General features: G+C 37.7%; 1 protein-coding gene across 11 annotated transcripts in view; it reads right to left on the bottom strand.

The window, feature by feature from the left end:
* RIC8B (RIC8 guanine nucleotide exchange factor B) overlaps positions 1-17,090 on the bottom strand; it is an 86,891-nt gene that overhangs the window by 64,206 nt on the left and 5,595 nt on the right. For all 11 annotated transcript variants that reach the window (XM_045165392.1, XM_045165389.1, XM_045165390.1 and 8 more), the window contains exon 2: positions 399-1,007. In XM_045165392.1, the coding sequence (XP_045021327.1) occupies positions 399-1,007 (609 nt within the window). The remainder of the gene's footprint in view (positions 1-398; positions 1,008-17,090) is intronic.

The raw sequence follows: 17,090 nt of genomic DNA on the forward strand, positions 1-17,090 counted from the left end.
ATATCTTAATGTTTCTTTAAAATAGCAGGCAATGAACATGCCTATACCTTTATGAATCACTGTTTTGTTTCCCATCAACTCTTATAATAATTTAAACCTTGTTTCTGAAAGAGGCTCTTAAAAAAAAAAAAAGACACATGATAGTACAATTCAGAAAAGGAACTATACTTGGCATCTTACAAAACAGCAGTCCAGCTTCACCCTATTCTTCTGATAAGTGTCACACAGACGGAAAGAATAAGAGTTACAAATGGTTAAGAAATGTATCCTGGGTCATATAACTGATTAATGAGGGAATTGGAAACTTCCTCCATTTCCCTGTTTAGCATTCCTTTGTTTCAAGCAGCTCCCAAATCAATGAAATTCCAAGCAGATGAGAATACTCTTTCTGACCTTACCTCTTTATGCACCTTCCAACTGTCTACCGTCACATTGAAGAGAGCTTTAAGGGCCTCAATGGCACAGTCTGTCTCCTGAGGTGAGAGAGGAGGTCCATTATGGTCTATGGCCGATTCATATTCATCGGTCCACTTGATGCTAAAGGCACTTTCCAAGATCTGGGTTAGCAGCGGTAGTCCTTGGAGCTCATAGCGCAATTGTGACCTGATGTCGGTGTGCAAAAGTGACAGGACGAAGAGCAAGCGCAAGTCAAAGCACTTAATGTCATTGATAAACTTTCGGTCCTTGCACTTTCTCAGGAGGTTACAGAGCTTTGCAGCAAGGTTAAGTTCCAGACTGAGCTGCTGTGCCATCTGACTGTTGAACACTATGTTACAAAGACATTTTAATGACTCCACAATAACTGGGAACTCTGACACCTTCTCCAAAGAATCATCCGACTCATTTAGCTTGGCTAGTCGCAGCAGTATCTGCATATTTTCCTTGGTTGTTACAGGAACTAAAACCTTTTTGTCTCTGGAGAGAATGCGGAGAACTTCCAGGCAGGACACTTGACATGTTGTTGGGATGTCCTTTAAAAGGACTTTAAATATGCCTTCACAGAGTTTCTGAAAAACAAGAATGAGTATGAAAAATATGGTTATTTGGCTTAAGTGATTTAAAATGGACTGTTTCTCTATCAATGTATTAAATTGCAGTTCAAGATCTGGCTAGAAAAGATTTTTACTTTTTTAAAGTCACAGAATGTTAGAACTGAAAGAAACCTTATATTTGGTGCACTTCTTTCATTTTACAGATTTGGAAATTGAGGGCCAGAAAGGTTAAGCCACTTGTATGAGGCCAGAATGAATTAGTGGGGTAGCAACAGTTAAGAGTATGGGTTTCCTAACTTCCAGCCTAATATTCTTAGTTTAAAAGAGAATTAGTGACTTTATACAGATGAGTTACAAATATCTTATATAAGTTTGTTCTCAAGAATTTTTAATATCAGACTACATATACTATGAGGATGGAAGGTAAGCATCTGAATCATAGCTATTCCCCTCCTGGAATTAAAAATTAATGCCTTGAGAACTGGTTCACATTTGGCCACAAGTATAGGCTCTTATAAAAAGACTTAAAGAAGCCTTCATTTATGCCTAGTTTCAGCCTTGCTAATGTTTTCTGAATTTATAGTACTATGGGCAGTAGTCCCATGTTATATAAACCTTAGAACTCTCTTTAGCTAATATGTAATAACATTTAATTATCAAATGACCCCAGAGAAGATCTTTTGCTGACAACACTGCTAACAATTATTCCAAGTACTGGGTTCCAAAGAGGGCTCAGCTAGCATGTATGATTCCTTTCAGTCAATTGAAAAAAGGTGCCCCTCTCTACGCTAACTGCAGAAAGTGTTCCTACTGGGTGGTCAAATTACCAAAAAAGCCCTCTTCCTCCATGCAGCCCTGTGCCAGGACATATGGCTTGGGAAGCTCAGACTGTGGGCAGGATCTTAGCTTTCCTTTGCTCTCTTGGAGTAGGGCACAGATTACACAAATATACTAGTAGTCCTGGTTCCAAATCTTGCTACCACTATCTCAGAAACAATTCTTTCAGTTCAGTTCAGTTCAGTCCAGTCGCTCAGTCGTGTCTGACTCTTTGCGACCCCATGAATTGCAGCACGTCAGGCCTCCCTGTCCATCACCAACTCCCGGAGTTCACTCAGACTCATGTCCATCTAGTCAGTGATGCCATCCAACCATCTCATCCTCTGTGTCCCCTTCTCCTCCTGCCCCCAATCCCTCCCAGCATCAGAGTCTTTTCCAATAAGTCAACTCTTCGCATGAGGTGGCCAAAGTACTGGAGTTTCAGCTTTATTTGGACCCAAAGTGTACTCTACCTTGAATTTTTTGAAAAGGTTTTTTCTGTCATTGCCAAATTTAAGAACCACTGATAATTCTCTTAAAAGTCAAGTCCAGGGTGTGGAGAAAAGGGAACCCTCTTGCACTGTTGGTGGGAATGCAAACTAGTACAGCCACTATGGAGAACAGTGTGGAGATTCCTTAAAAAACTGGAAATAGAACTGCCTTATGATCCAGCAATCCCACTGCTGGGCATACACACTGAGGAAACCAGAAGGGAAAGAGACACGTGTACCCCAATGTTCATCGCAGCACTGTTTATAATAGCCAGGACATGGAAGCAACCTAGATGTCCATCAGCAGATGAATGGATAAGAAAGCTGTGGTACATTTACACAATGGAGTATTACTCAGCCATTAAAAAGAATACATTTGAATCAGTTCTAATGAGGTGGATGAAACTGGAGCCTATTATACAGAGTGAAGTAAGCCAGAAAGAAAAACACCAACATAGTATACTAATGCATATATATGGAATTTAGAAAGATGGTAACAATAACCCTGTGTACGAGACAGCAAAAGAGACACTGATGTATAGAACAGTCTTATGGACTCTGTGGGAGAGGGAGAGGGTGGGAAGATTTGGGAGAATGGCATTGAAACATGTAAAATATTATGTATGAAACAAGTCACCAGTCCAGGTTCGATGCACGATACTGGATGCTTGGGGCTGGTGCACTGGGACGACCCAGAGGGATGGAATGGGGAGGGAGGAGGGAGGAGGGTTCAGGATGGGGAACACATGTATACCTGTGGCGGATTCATTTTGATATTTGGCAAAACTAATACAATTATGTAAAGTTTAAAAATAAAATAAAATTAAAAAAAAAAAAAAGTTGAAAGTGAAAAAAAAAAAAAAAGTCAATGTCCAGTTTTCTTCTCCATAAACTGCAGATCTGGGTCTCTGAACCTCAAACCTTGTATGAGGAGCAGCAGGTATAACCATTCCACTGCCAACCATTTCTATAGCCATTACATTTTATAAAAACAAAAGCAACAACTATGACCAATACAAGGTTTTACAAAGTTTCTATTACTGTCTGTCATCAGACTTTAACTAAAAGAGGCTATCTGTGGGTCAAGATTTATGATCTTGGCAGAAATTTTAGGCCATGTGCATCTTCTCAGTACATCTGAGTCAAACAGCTATGGAAATGTCAATTTTAAATGTACTATGTTCTCTAGATGGAGGTGGAAAAGAAATTAACCTAGCAAGCTAAAAAAAACTTCACTACATTGTTAACTCTATCCCTTAACATACCTGATTAACTAGAAGGGACTTCCACTTAATATTTTAATATCATCATGAAAGCATTTTTTTCGTGAATGCTGTTTTGGGATAGAGGAAAGTATAATATGCCCATTATTAAAAATACATAAAATAGGAAAATTTCTCCAATTTCAGATTTTTCACATCCAAGACAAAGAAAAAAAATATCTTTTACACAGTTTCCTATGTGCTATATTCCTGGGTGGTGGAGTTAAATAACCTTTGCTCCCATATAATTTTAACCAAGAAGGAATTATCTACATTCCTATTTAAAAAATACATAATAAATAAGGTATTATAAAATATTATATACGTGAATTTGGAGTTCTACATATCTAGTAAAACACAGAAATCTTTAGTTCTTTTCTTTCTAAACCAAAAACAACAATAAAATCTCCTCCCCGTCCCCCCTCTGCACGCCCCTGTCCCCCCTCCGCGCGCCCCCCCACCGCCCACTCCAAGTCTGTGGGTAGGAATGACTTCTTTCTTCCTCCACTGTCAGATTCAAAAAAGAAAAAGAGCAAAGTATGAATACAAATAGCCAAGGCTATAAACCAAATGGACTGTTAAAACTCTGGGACATAAGAAGGCTACATAAAAGAGATTAGAGAGGTCTACAAAATTTAGAGTTAAAAACTGCCTCACCTGAAGGCTTGCAGGAAATCCACAACTGAGACTGTTTCAAGCATAGTTTTCAGTCAGTTGTTTTTAGACATGTCGTTTCTCATCACAGACTTGCCTCACATGACAAGTGTTAGGTAGCTTTCTGTTATAATGTCTCTTGAAAAGGAATACCACTTTTTGGACAATGAACGCCTCCCTTTTTTGTATTAAAATATAAGAAGTGATATTTAACAGACACATTCATTGCTCTACTCAATACAATCATTTCTATTTAGAGAATATTATAAAGAAAAATTAAACCATGTACCGCATTTGGATGAATCAGAAGTTTTTCTTTGCATTTGAACAAGCAAGAACACTGAAGAGGTAGCATTCCCTATGATTCCCCCATCTGTTGAGTGCATGCACGACTTCTGTTTCAAAGGTGCTCGTTTCTTTATTTTGCCTTAATGGTATTTTCCTGTGCTATAACTATTTTTTTTTCAGTTGATTTTACTCCTTCAAAAACATGCCTTGCTCTCTTCAAATGCTTTCCATAGCTCCTTGTTGCCCACAGAATGCAGCTGAAATAAGCTCAGTGTCCCCTTTCCTATATCTCTGTCACACACATACACCCTCCCTTTTCTTTCCTTTCCAAGTGCTCCAAATAGACTCCCAGTCCCCTGACAATATGTCCTGAACCTTCTCCCACCATTACCTCAGCATGGCCTACCCTGTCCCCATTTCCACCAGCCAGGACCCCACTCATTTTCTAAGGTTTAATTTGAAGACTGAAGGATCTAAAAGATTCCCCAGCTGCTCCCTCTGCTCTCCTTCTATACAGCACTTAGTTTCAACAAGCACGTAGTTCCTTAGAGAGTGAGATGGATGTTGGGGCATCTTACTCCTTTCATCTGTATCCCACTGGCAGGCCCAGGTGTGCAGTAGCTGTTTTTAAATGCAAGATACCCACATACTCCCAAAGATTATCTGCTTTAAAGTTTACTACCTGACTCTCCAACCCCTTCCAAAGAATAATTCCTTTGTATTCCTCCACCACCAGCCATCTCTCACTATCAAGTCTTCTCTTCCTCTTTTTGCAAGTATAATAAATCATCATTACATAACATTTTAAGTACAAACTTTTTATTAACTTTCTAAGTATTTATTTATACAAACTTGTTATCATGGTTCAACTGATATATTTTTTAATCTGAAAACTATTTTGGTATCTTAGATAACCATGAAACACATAATTTTTTTCCATTAAAATTGATGGAAATATCTTCTGCTTTAAAATCTTTTCACTAAGAGGTAAGGTTTTCAGGAATGAACTAAAGTCATAAAGCAAAGCTTAGGTATACTCATAAAGTATAATTACTTCAGAGAGGCTGACAAAAAGCCCTTTTAAAATGCTCATTAGGTTGCAGTGCGCGTGCTCAGTCATGTCAGATTCTTTGCAACCCCACGAACTGTAGCCCACTGTGCATGGTATTATCCCAGCAAGAACACTGAAGTGGCTTGCCATTTCCTTCTCCAGGGGATGTTCCCAACCCAGGGATCGTACCCACATCTCCTGTATTGGCAGGTGGATTCTTTACCACTGAGCCATCTGGGAACCCCCCACTAGCTTAGTAGCCATGGCTATTTCCATAAAGTTAGACTGCAAGACCCAGCAGCAGAGACTGAAGATTGAGATTCTCAATGTTAATACCAGGTTTTGTCAAAAAATTTTTGGTAGCTTGCTCCCAAATGGAAACCCTAGAGTATACTATAGTAATGGTTTTCAGCATGCATCATAATCTCTTAAAGAATTGTTGTTGTTGTTAATTTTATTGGAGTTGATTTACAGTCTTGTGTTAATATCTACAGTACAGCAAAGTGATTCAGTTATACATATATATGTATATATTCTTTTGCATATTCTCTTCCGTATGGTTTATCACAGGATACTGACTATAGGACTCTGTGCCATATAACAGGACCTTGTTGTTTATCCATCCATATATAATAGTTTGTCCCATACTCTCAGTCCTTCGCTTTCCTACTCACCCTCCTCCATGGCGAACCACAAGTCTGTTCTCTATGTCTGAGTCTGTTTGTTTCATAGATATGTTCACTTGTGTCGTATTTTAGATTCCACATATAAGTGATATCATATGGTATTTGTCATTCTCTTTCGGACTTATTTCACTTAGTATCATAATCTCTAGGTGAGGATTGTTGAAACACAGATTGAATCAGAGTTTCTGATTTAATTGGTCTGGAATGAGGCCAGAATTGGGACTCTTAACAAGTTCCCAGTTGATGCTGTTGCTGTCAGTTCATGAGCCACACTCTAGGAACCAATGAACTACAACTAACAATGGACTGATATAACTTGGATGTTGGGGACCAGGGGTTAACTGAGAGTAACTGACCAGATAAGCACAGAAAAGTAGGCAGAGCTGAAAGCCATTAGCACAAACACCGCAACTTCTCCTCAACTGTCCTAAAGACGTATCAGGGTGGCAGGAATAGGGATGGTATGTCATTATCTGGTCACATTACTTTTCGTAAACGTTAAAAATCACTTGAGGTGTAAAGTGTATTACTTGTTTAAGATCAGTGGTCCTAGGCCTGAAACTTGTTCAACTTATCATAGACTCCAGAACTAGAACAGCGTTGTGATTAAGGGCAGGGGTTCTGGATTTAAATTTGCCTTTAAAGGCTGACTCTACTGTCTTCTAATGGTGTGATCTTGGAAAGTTACTAAATGAAATCACGTATTTAGAGTACTTAGAACAGTGCTTGGAAAGCATTAAGTGTTCAGTACTGGTTATCATTTATATATTGTTATAAGGTAAAGATCTCAAATCCTCAGCTTAGCATTTATGATCCTCCAACCTGCATTTTGAGTCTTCTCTTTCATACTGCTCCCCTATCAAACCCTCCTCTCTAATTATATTTATTTCATGTAGAGTTTTTTTTTTTGCTTTCTTGCCATCTCCCTTTTATATGCATCAGTCCTTCTCCTTCTTTGACTATTTAAGTTTTATCCATTCTCCAAAACTAAGCTTAAAATTAACTTTTGATATAAAGTTTTTCCTTACTACTTCAGCCCCCAACCTTCTTCCTCTCCAAGTAATGCCCATACCAAAATTTGTAGCAATCATTGGTATTTAGTGAATTCTTCCTGTTTTTTTATGAGTTTGCCTCAGCTACTAAAAGCTCTCTGAAGGTAGAAAGGACATCGTTCTTTTATGAGAGAAGAAAATGTACTGTAGAGGCTTTTAAATCAGAAAAACCTGGATTTAACAGCCAGCTTTACCACTATGATTCAGACATTTTTTTTTTTTTTTTTACTTCTGTGAGCCTCACTTTCTCATTTGTAAAATGGGAATAATATCACTTATATCTCAGAGGGCTGTTGTGAAAGAGTCTCTGGGACATAACAAGCACTTTTTGAATTGTGACTATTATTATGTTTTATTTCTTCATAATCCTTGCAGCCCTCAGCAGAGCAACAAGAACACAATAAGCACTCAACATATAAACTGACTATACTAAGAAGTTCCCTGAATTTAAAGCATTAGTAGAAGTCAACTAATGTTGTCCGGATAGTTGCCCTTTCTAAGAAGGAATGGGAGAAGCCGTAAAGGCAGTTCTTGTGATTGTACTGGTAAGATGGTTTGTCCTATGGTGTAAAAAAGTCTTTTTATATGAGAAGCAAAAATTATGTGTCTTCATATAAAGCTCTCTTTTCTGAAGAGTTTAAATTCCTTATACATGTTCTTTAAAATGTAAAATGCATTAAACTATCAAAGAAAATAGAAAAGACATTTGTAATTGTACTATGCAGTATTAACATATTTTATGTGCAGTGGACAGAAGGATTTATCATTAGTCAATCTACTTGAGTATCAGTAACAAGCACATTACTTCAGCCTACAGAATCACAATCATCATGTGTAAATAATTTTGTTTCCTGTCTTAAATTTACTTTTTCCACATTGCTGTAGAGTCCTTATAAACATAATTTTAATTTGAAAGTGAAAGTCGCTCAGTCATTTCCGACTCTTTGAGACCCCATGGACTATACAGTCCATGGAATTCTCAAGCTTAGAATACTGAAGTGGGTAGCCTTTCCCTTCTCCAAGGTATCTTCCCAACCCAGGGATCGAACCCAGGTCTCCTGCATTGCAGGAGGATTCTTTACCAGCTGAGCCACAAGGGAAGCCCAAGAATACTGGAGTGGGTAGCCTATCTCTTCTCCAGCAGTTTTAATTTAATGCAATATTAAATATGACTCCTGTTTTCAATAGGTGTTTAGCATGAAATATAGCAGAGTTCAGGAAAAGCAGTGGACTTAGTATCAGAAGGGATGACTTCCTAATTTTAATAATAATAGCAACATTGTTTGCTTATGTGCTTTATAGTTTACAAAAAACTTTCATATACATTCCTCAATCTAAGGAATGCTTACTGAACACTGACTATATGATTCTTTAAATGACTACCTAAGAACACTTAACTGAGAAGTAGAAGGCCAGGACTCAATCCAGATCATCTGACTCCAGTGTGATTTCCACTTAAGTCCATGATCATACTATGCTGTCTCTCATTTAGCTGTGACCCGCAGCATGTCACTTTATTAGATTTTTCTTCTTCCTCTATATCGTGCATCAAGACTCTTTTAGGCAACCTTCTTCTAGCTCCAGAATGGTAAGCTTTTCACTATTAATCTGTAAAACCAGGATTAGCTTTAACTTCAACTATGAAACAAGCAAAACAGGCTATGACATGTATATGAGCATTCAAATAATGAATCCATCATGATTTTTATGCTGTCCTAAAAGCTGATTTCTAAAAATATTTTTAAAAGAGAAAAGTCAAGTTTTATATATACAGAGAAAATGTCTTTGCTTATAATATAAACATCATAGTTAGTCTATTAAACTCTGGCAACCCCAAAGAGGTAGTAAGAAAATACTTTTTGAGACAAATATTACTACTCAAAAGTGTCTGCAGATTGGTGCCAGTTCACAAACTGTTTGTTATCAGACCATCCCTGGTAGCTCAGCTGGTAAAGAATACACCTGCAATGCAGGAGATCCCGGTTTGACTCCTGGGTTGAGAAGTTCTGCTGGAGAAAGGATAGGCTATCCACTCCAGTATTCTTAGACTTCCCTGGTGGCTCAGACAGTACAGAATCTGCCCGCAATGAGGAAGACCTGGGTTTGATTCCTGGGTTGGGACGATCTCCTGGAAGAGGGCATGGCAACCCACTCCAGTATTCTTGCCTGGAGATCCTCATGGACAGAGGAACGTGGTGAGCTACAGTCCATGGGGTCACAGAGTCAGACACAACTGAGTTTGACTAAGCACATAAAAAGTTGAGAATATGTATTCAGAAACTGTTATAGTGATTTGACTTTGCTATCCAAGAATGTAATTATTTCTTTAATGATTCATTTTTATTGTACTTTCAAAACTACTGGTCTATTACAAATTAGAGGAAAGTTAAGAAACAAATAAGCAAAAAACTTGGTCCTTCATCACAAATAATGTGAAGGCACTGCTCTAGAGAATGCATTTTATCCTATATTTTCTTCAAATATATAATGAAGGCAGTAAAATTAACTCAGATCGCAGAGTAATGAGGAAATACTATAATGCCTCATAAACAGACTTTGTTTTTGTTGCTCAGTCACTAAATCGTGCCCAACTCTTTTACAACCCCATAGACTGTAGCCTGCCAGGCTCCTCTCTCTGTCCATGGAATTTTCCAGCTAAGAATACTAGAGTGGGTTGCCATTTCCTTCTTCAGGGGATCTTCTAGACCCAGGGGCTGAACCCACGTTTTCTCCTTGGCAGGTGGATTCTTTACCACTGAGCCACCAGGGAACTTATTAAGGCTTTAATTATTAGGCACTGTGGTAAAAAGTGATAGATGTCCATCAAAATCCATCCTCCCTTTTTAAACAGTAAGAGAACTGTGGCAAGTTTCATGGCTGCCTGGTTACACTACACTCCTCAGCTCTTCTTCATGGCCATATGACTGAACTCTTGCCAATGGAATGTATGAGGACACGTTTTCAGGTTTGGGTCATTACAATAGTGGGCATGCCTTCTCCCCTTTCTTGTCCCCTTCTGCAGCCCAGAACCTGGAAGTGGCAGCCCAGTATAGGCTAAGCCAATGTTCAATGGCAAAGATATGACTTGACAAACCTGTAAAGAAGCTAGGTCACTGAATCAACACATGGAGCAGAGCTACTCACCTGCATGCTTGATCACCTATGAACTGTTATTTGGAAAGGTAATAAATGCCCATATTCCTTAAATCACTTCTTCATTAGGGGTCTCTTTGTTGCAACAACTTGGCTTTAGATTTAAATAAGAATGTACCTTTGAAATACGATGTCCCAATGATGCCCCATATAGAACCTCTTATACCATCATTCCATAAGTAACATAAGTGATATTGTACCTCCCTGGTGGCTCAGATGGTAAAGAATCTGCCTTTAATTCAGGAGATGTGGGCTTGATCCCTGGGTTGGGAAGATCCCCTGGAGAAGGGAATGGCTACCCACTCCAGTATTCTTGCCTGGACAGAGGAGCCTGGTGGGCTGTAGTCCATGTGGTCGCAAAGAGTCAGACATGACTGAGCAATTAACACTTTCAATGACTAAGCAACTACTCTATATCTAATACCAAGACTCAGACCAACTTGGCCTGGTTGTGCCATGGTTGGTTTGTATATTCATTTGTTCATCTATTTATCCATTCATTAACAATTCGCCAAATGTCTGTTTACTAAATTCAAGATAAAATGGGAATGATAGTATCTACTTCATAGGGGTATTGGGGGAATTAAATAAGATAATATGTATGTGCTGCCTTAGAATAAAATACTCAACAAATGTTATTTACCACTATAACTATAATGTATATGCCATAATAGAGAATTTGAGTTGCCAAGTCAGAGAGACGTCACTTTGCTATTTTATTACCTGTGAGATCTGGGCAAGTTATTTGTTTTTTTCTGAGCATAAGGTTCATTACATGTGAAATGGGGATATACCCTATATATTACAGTGCTGCTTATTAAATGAGAGGATGGTACACAGTAAGAGACAAAATTGTACATTTCTAAGAACAAGACCTCTAAAAATGGGCCAATGACTGAACAACCAAATCAAAAATGAAATGGCAGTGAACAGAGAAAGTGAACACTACAAAAGACAAGGACTAAACTAATGTCTGTTTTATTTATAAGAAACAGGAAAATGCAATAACTTTCCAGTTCAACTTGGAAAGAGGGGCAGAGTACACACACAGCAGAGGCAGTGAGTTCAACTTGGCAGTAACCCTATGATAACTACAGGCCAGAAAACAGTCGAAGAGCCAAACAAAATGAGTATAATTTCCAGAATCAGAATATTAAGAGTTATAAAGGGCTATAATGACTACTTAACATCAATAAACACTAGCAGTGCAAAAGGTTCTATTAAAAAAATGGGTTTTGTTAAAGAATAAATCTGGGAAATTTATAAGGCTTATTAAAATATGAAAGATTCTCAGACGAACTATGGAAAAGAAACATGTTTTTTAAACTGGTACTTCCTTTATTTATTTGACCATAGAATCCTTTTAGAAAATAATACTTAATAATATATTCAGGATTGTGTGTGTGTGCTCAGTCATGTCCAACTCTTTGAGACCCTCTGGACTGAAGCCCACCAGGCTCCTCTGTCCATGGGATTCTCCAGGTAAGAACAATGGAGTGGGTGACCATGCCCTCCTCCAGGGGATCTTCCCAACCCAAGAATGGAACCTGTATCTCCTGCATTGCAGGTGGATTCTTTACCCACTGAGCCAATTAGGAAGCCCATACTCAGGATCAGGGGATTTATTTTATAGATAATGAAAGCTGACTCTCAAGGAAGCTAAATGATTTGCTTAAGCAGAACAGAAAGCTATAATAGAAAAGGGGACTAAGATTATTATTTGACTCCCAGTCCTACTCTCTTTTCATTCTACTGGTATCTGGTGACAAAATAAATAAAAAATGAGTGTTACAACATTCAAAGCAATTCTGGGATAAGCTAGGTCTGTGAAAGGAATTACTGAGGACTGATTTTTTTCCCCTCCTTAAACAGACAAGTCCTTAAACATGGCTCTTATTATTATTTACTGTTTCTGGTCTTCTATTGTGTGTTGAAATACCTATCCATTCTCCTTAATAGAATTAAATACTTTCTCTTTAGTAAGAGAGGATTCCCCATCCCACCCCCACCTTCTTGTCCATTATGTCTGCAATGTTAGCCACATGCTTGATTTATGCTCTCACTGTAATCAACCAGTGTTCCTATAGTGATGGGATAGGACCCTGCTCTTAAAATAGGCACATTCATCTGGGAGATTTGGCATAGTGCCAGAGATACTTAAAGTCACAGGACAATCCTTATGCATCCTCCTTAACTACTGTTTTACTAAAAGATTTATCAAGGGTGGAAGTAGGGAAGTCTTTCTACATGAAAATAAACAAATATGTTACAACTCACAATACAAAAAGTCACATGAATTTTTAAGATAAAAATTCAAATGGGAAACAAGTTTGTATTTAAGGCAAAGTCCCTTGAATGATGCCTCCCTGGCTTCTCAGGGTTATGCCTACACTCTTCTCTGATGGATGTCACTGGATATATATTCCACAGAGATCTAATTTTAGTTCTTAACTGGAGCTGAAGGTCAGCCACCTAAATCTGATAGTTCTAAACTTCTGTCCTCTGTGCACAGCAATGTGTGCACAGTGTGTGTGTGTGCATGCATGTGTGTGCACACACATGCACATGCACAAGACAGAAAGAGATGTATTAAATTCTAAAATAAGCTTATTATAATCAATAGTTGGAACAATGCTGTCACTGCCAGAAGACAGACCTATTAAAAAATAGTATTTTACAAAAACATTAAACAATTAATGACTTACTGCCAGGATTCTACACTGTGCTTCTAAGAAGGGTTAGAGAGGATTCTGGAGGTCAAATCTGAAATCTCTTTATAAAAAGCGAAAGATGAGATTTTCTAAATAAATGCCCATGAAGCTGGTTTCAATTACATTTAGTTTAATAATGATATGATACCTATACACTTTGGGTTTTTTTTTCCTACTTTTACTATGGGAGGCAATAGTAATTATCACTTTTTAGTTAATGGATACTGTCCTTGTGAATGAAGTTTTTATCTCACTTCCTTAATTTCACCTTTAGCTCCCCTTCTTGCACATGTACTTGTTTTTTTTCATTAATACAATCCTTCTGGCTATGTTCTATATCATGGTGATCCTGCCAAAAGACTGAGAGTTCATAGTAACAACAATTATGTAAGTTTGGCTCAAGTTTCTTTGCTAATTAGCAATCCAGAGAAAGACATGATGCATCATCAAGAGTTCATTAACAGATGGGAAAAATAGCTTAGGTATAAATGAGAACTTAAAAACCAATCAGCTGCCTTTCCCTTTTTGACTGAGGGCAGAAATGGGCATGTCAAAACTTTTAATTTCTCTTCAAATACAGTACCAGCCAATTCTGGTTTTCTTGCTACTTAAGCAAGAGTCTTTATATTTTTCAGAAAACACTCTTCTTCACTACCTATACAAAACATATTTTAGTATTTTAAGTTAATATACTGACAAATACAGGAGCATTATCATTTGTTGCATTTTAGTTTGCCAAATAAGGAAACATTATCACATTTAATCTTTACTGAGTTCTCAGCCAAGTCATACTTTGATTATGTAAAAGCACACTAACAAAGCTGGAAGATGTACATTCCGTCACAACATATACTCTGTATCTTGGTGGCTGGTACAGATTCTCATCCCATGGATCTCTACAGCTTTTTGTCTTTTTCAGTGTATCAAAGTATTACCTATATAAAGTTTCTCTGGAATTTCTTTGTCTCCAGTGTCATCTACTCCACAAGGCTCACCTCTTCACTCTGAAATACTCTAAATCCCTAGGATCTCAGCTCTAGTTACCCAGGCCTCTATAGAAGATAATCAGGGGCTCTGATGGTAAGTTGAAGTTATGGACTAAATATTTGTAGTCCCATTAAATTCATATGTTGATGTTCTAACCCCAGTGTGATGGTACTTGGAGATGGGGCTTTGAGAAGGTTATTAAGGTTAGATGGGGTCATGAAGGAGAGGCCTTGGTCTTATGCGAATAGTATCCTTTTTACAAGAGACACCAGAGGGCTGGCTCACTCATTCCCCACTCGCTTCCTTCTCTGCACAAAGAGGAGGTCAAATGAGTACACAGTCAGAGAGCAGGTGACTATAAGCCAAGAGAAGAGGTCTCAGAAGGAAATCTACCTTACCAGCACCTTGATCTTAGATTTCTAGCCTCCAAAACTGTGAGGCATAAATTTGTTTTGCTTATGCAACCCAGTTTTTGGTATTTTGTCATGGTAGCACGAGCAGACTAAGACAGCCGAGAATAAGGACAAGAGTAAAGTTGTTTCAATGAGACAGCTGTGATGTTAGAGGTCTTTAAAGGCACAAGAACACACGAGTGGTGTAGCAGAAAAAAAGCACAGAAACAGTTTGGGTTTCTTCTAATTCCTAGTTCTATTATTTTTTGAATTTGGATCTGGAGCAATTTATTTATTCTACCTGAAGCTAAATTTCATCATGTGTAAGATATAAATGTATCTATTTCACAGAGTTATTATGAAAGATCTATATTATTAATATTATATATTATTTAACATGAACAGCATCTGAGACAATATATTGTAAGAAGTAAGGCATCTCACAGGTTATTTATTAGGAAACAGTACAACTGAAGTAAGGAAAGCACCTAGGTTTAAACACTAACTTATAGCTATATGATCTTGGCAAATTTTTTTGTCACTGCACCTAATTTCCTCATCTCTACAAAGAGGAATAACATCTAGGGCTTATAAATATTAAATGAGATGATATATTTAAAAATCTCTAGCACAGTGCTTGGGATAGAATAGAGAATTATGCACATTACCTCATAAAGATGGCCAGATGAACAAGCAGATCAAGGAATATTAATAGGCACACTCTACACAAGCATAATAGGGCTAGGAAATTTTTATCTGTATTTTCCATTTAATACCAAAGCCACTTGAAAAGGTAAGTGCTGATGTTATAACATGGAAATTTTGTATTAGTTTTATAGATTCTGTAGTATCCATTTAGAATCTATCGAGTTCATTGCTGAGCACTTGCACACATAGGCCTGATACAGGCACGAAACTTAAAATGCTCTCAATTTAAAATTCAAGTACATGCAAACTATTCAAGAGAAATAAATACTAACCAAGCAACAAAAGGTTGAGTTGGGGTTAGGGAGCTATAAAAGCACATAACTCAAGTTACTTATAATACTATGGAGACTGAACATATGTAAAATGAATAAGGACTGTAAATGTATTTCAATGCATAGCAATTTAAGCTGTGCATTAAAGATTAAAGGAATAAACTACATATAGAGAATTTAGCTAGAAAAAGCTTCTTGATAACTGTGAGTGCTAGGTAATAAGTAGGGGAAAAAATGAAAGAGATGGAGCAGGGGAAAGAAGGTAGAAGACAAGCTAAGTGATGGACAAAGGCAGAGGCAGAGAGGGATAAAGCAGGAGGATTAATTAAAGCAGATGTAGAATTCATACAAGTAAAAGCTAACAAAGTTATCTAACAGCAAAGTGGCTGCTGTGGAGATCCCATTACTGAAAGTATTCAGTCAGATTCTGGTTGATTACCCTCAGCACAAGAGACCTTAGAAGGAATCACTGTCCTGGAAGATATCTTGGGTCCTTTACTATACTGTAAGTTCCTGAGGAGCCACCCTGCAATGATAGTCACTGAAGGCAGGAAGGGAGGCAGAGGACCTAGTTTGAGTCCCAGATACTCCACTCATTTTTCATAACCTCAAGTAAGTCAACCACTCAGTTTTTCATCTATAAATGGGGAACTGGAAATGTCTGTTCAGCCTGGAACTCTTTCAGGTCGTAAGAGTTTTGAATCAGCCAAAGATGTACATGTTATACCCTTTCCTTAGTACATGGCCAAACTGTGTAAGGAAGAGCTAATTGCTAAGATGAAAAAAAATCAAAACCCTGTATTTTAGGCAAAATAATCATCGTAAAAGACATCTGCAGCATGCCTACGGGTCAAGTACTGTACTGCTTGTGGGGAGGGTTGACACTAGTTACCCTACCCAGTCATACTGTAAATCCTGGGCTTCTGTTTTCTGTCAATGGTTTTATTTAACTCAGTGTCAAAGTTTTGCTTATGCTCTGCAACAACTCTCAAATTCTGGAGAGAGTTGGAGCCTACAATCAGAAAACAGAATCAATTCATAAGCTATACCACAGGTCAACTCAATTATTAATGAGTGGCAGTATGGTGCAGCACAAGGGCTGTGGACCACACCGCATAGGCTTAAATCATGTCCTCCCACTTCACAAGTTTAGGCAAGTAATTTACTTCACTAGTTTAAACAAGTAATTTCTTTGTGTGCCTTAGTTTCCTCATCTGTAAAATAAGTAAGAAAACAGTACCTCATTTATTAGCTTTGTTATTAGGATTAAAGGTGTTAATATTCATATAGTGCTTGGAATGATGGGCATGTACTATTTAATAACAGCTTTATCAATACATAATTTATATATCATAAATTTACCCTGTTAAAGTATACAGTTCATTGATTTTTAGTATATTTACACTTGTGCAACCATCATCACTGTTTAATTTTAAAACATTTTCATCACCCTCAAAAAAACCCCAATACCCATTAGCAGTAACTCCCCATTCCCCTCTCTCCCTAGCCTCTGGGAAACCAATGATCTACTTTCTGTTATTACAGATCTGCCTATATTAGAAATTTCATATGAGT

Source organism: Bubalus bubalis, chromosome 4 (genome assembly GCF_019923935.1).
Source record: "Bubalus bubalis isolate 160015118507 breed Murrah chromosome 4, NDDB_SH_1, whole genome shotgun sequence".
In the NCBI taxonomy this organism is placed as follows: Eukaryota; Metazoa; Chordata; class Mammalia; order Artiodactyla; family Bovidae; genus Bubalus; species Bubalus bubalis.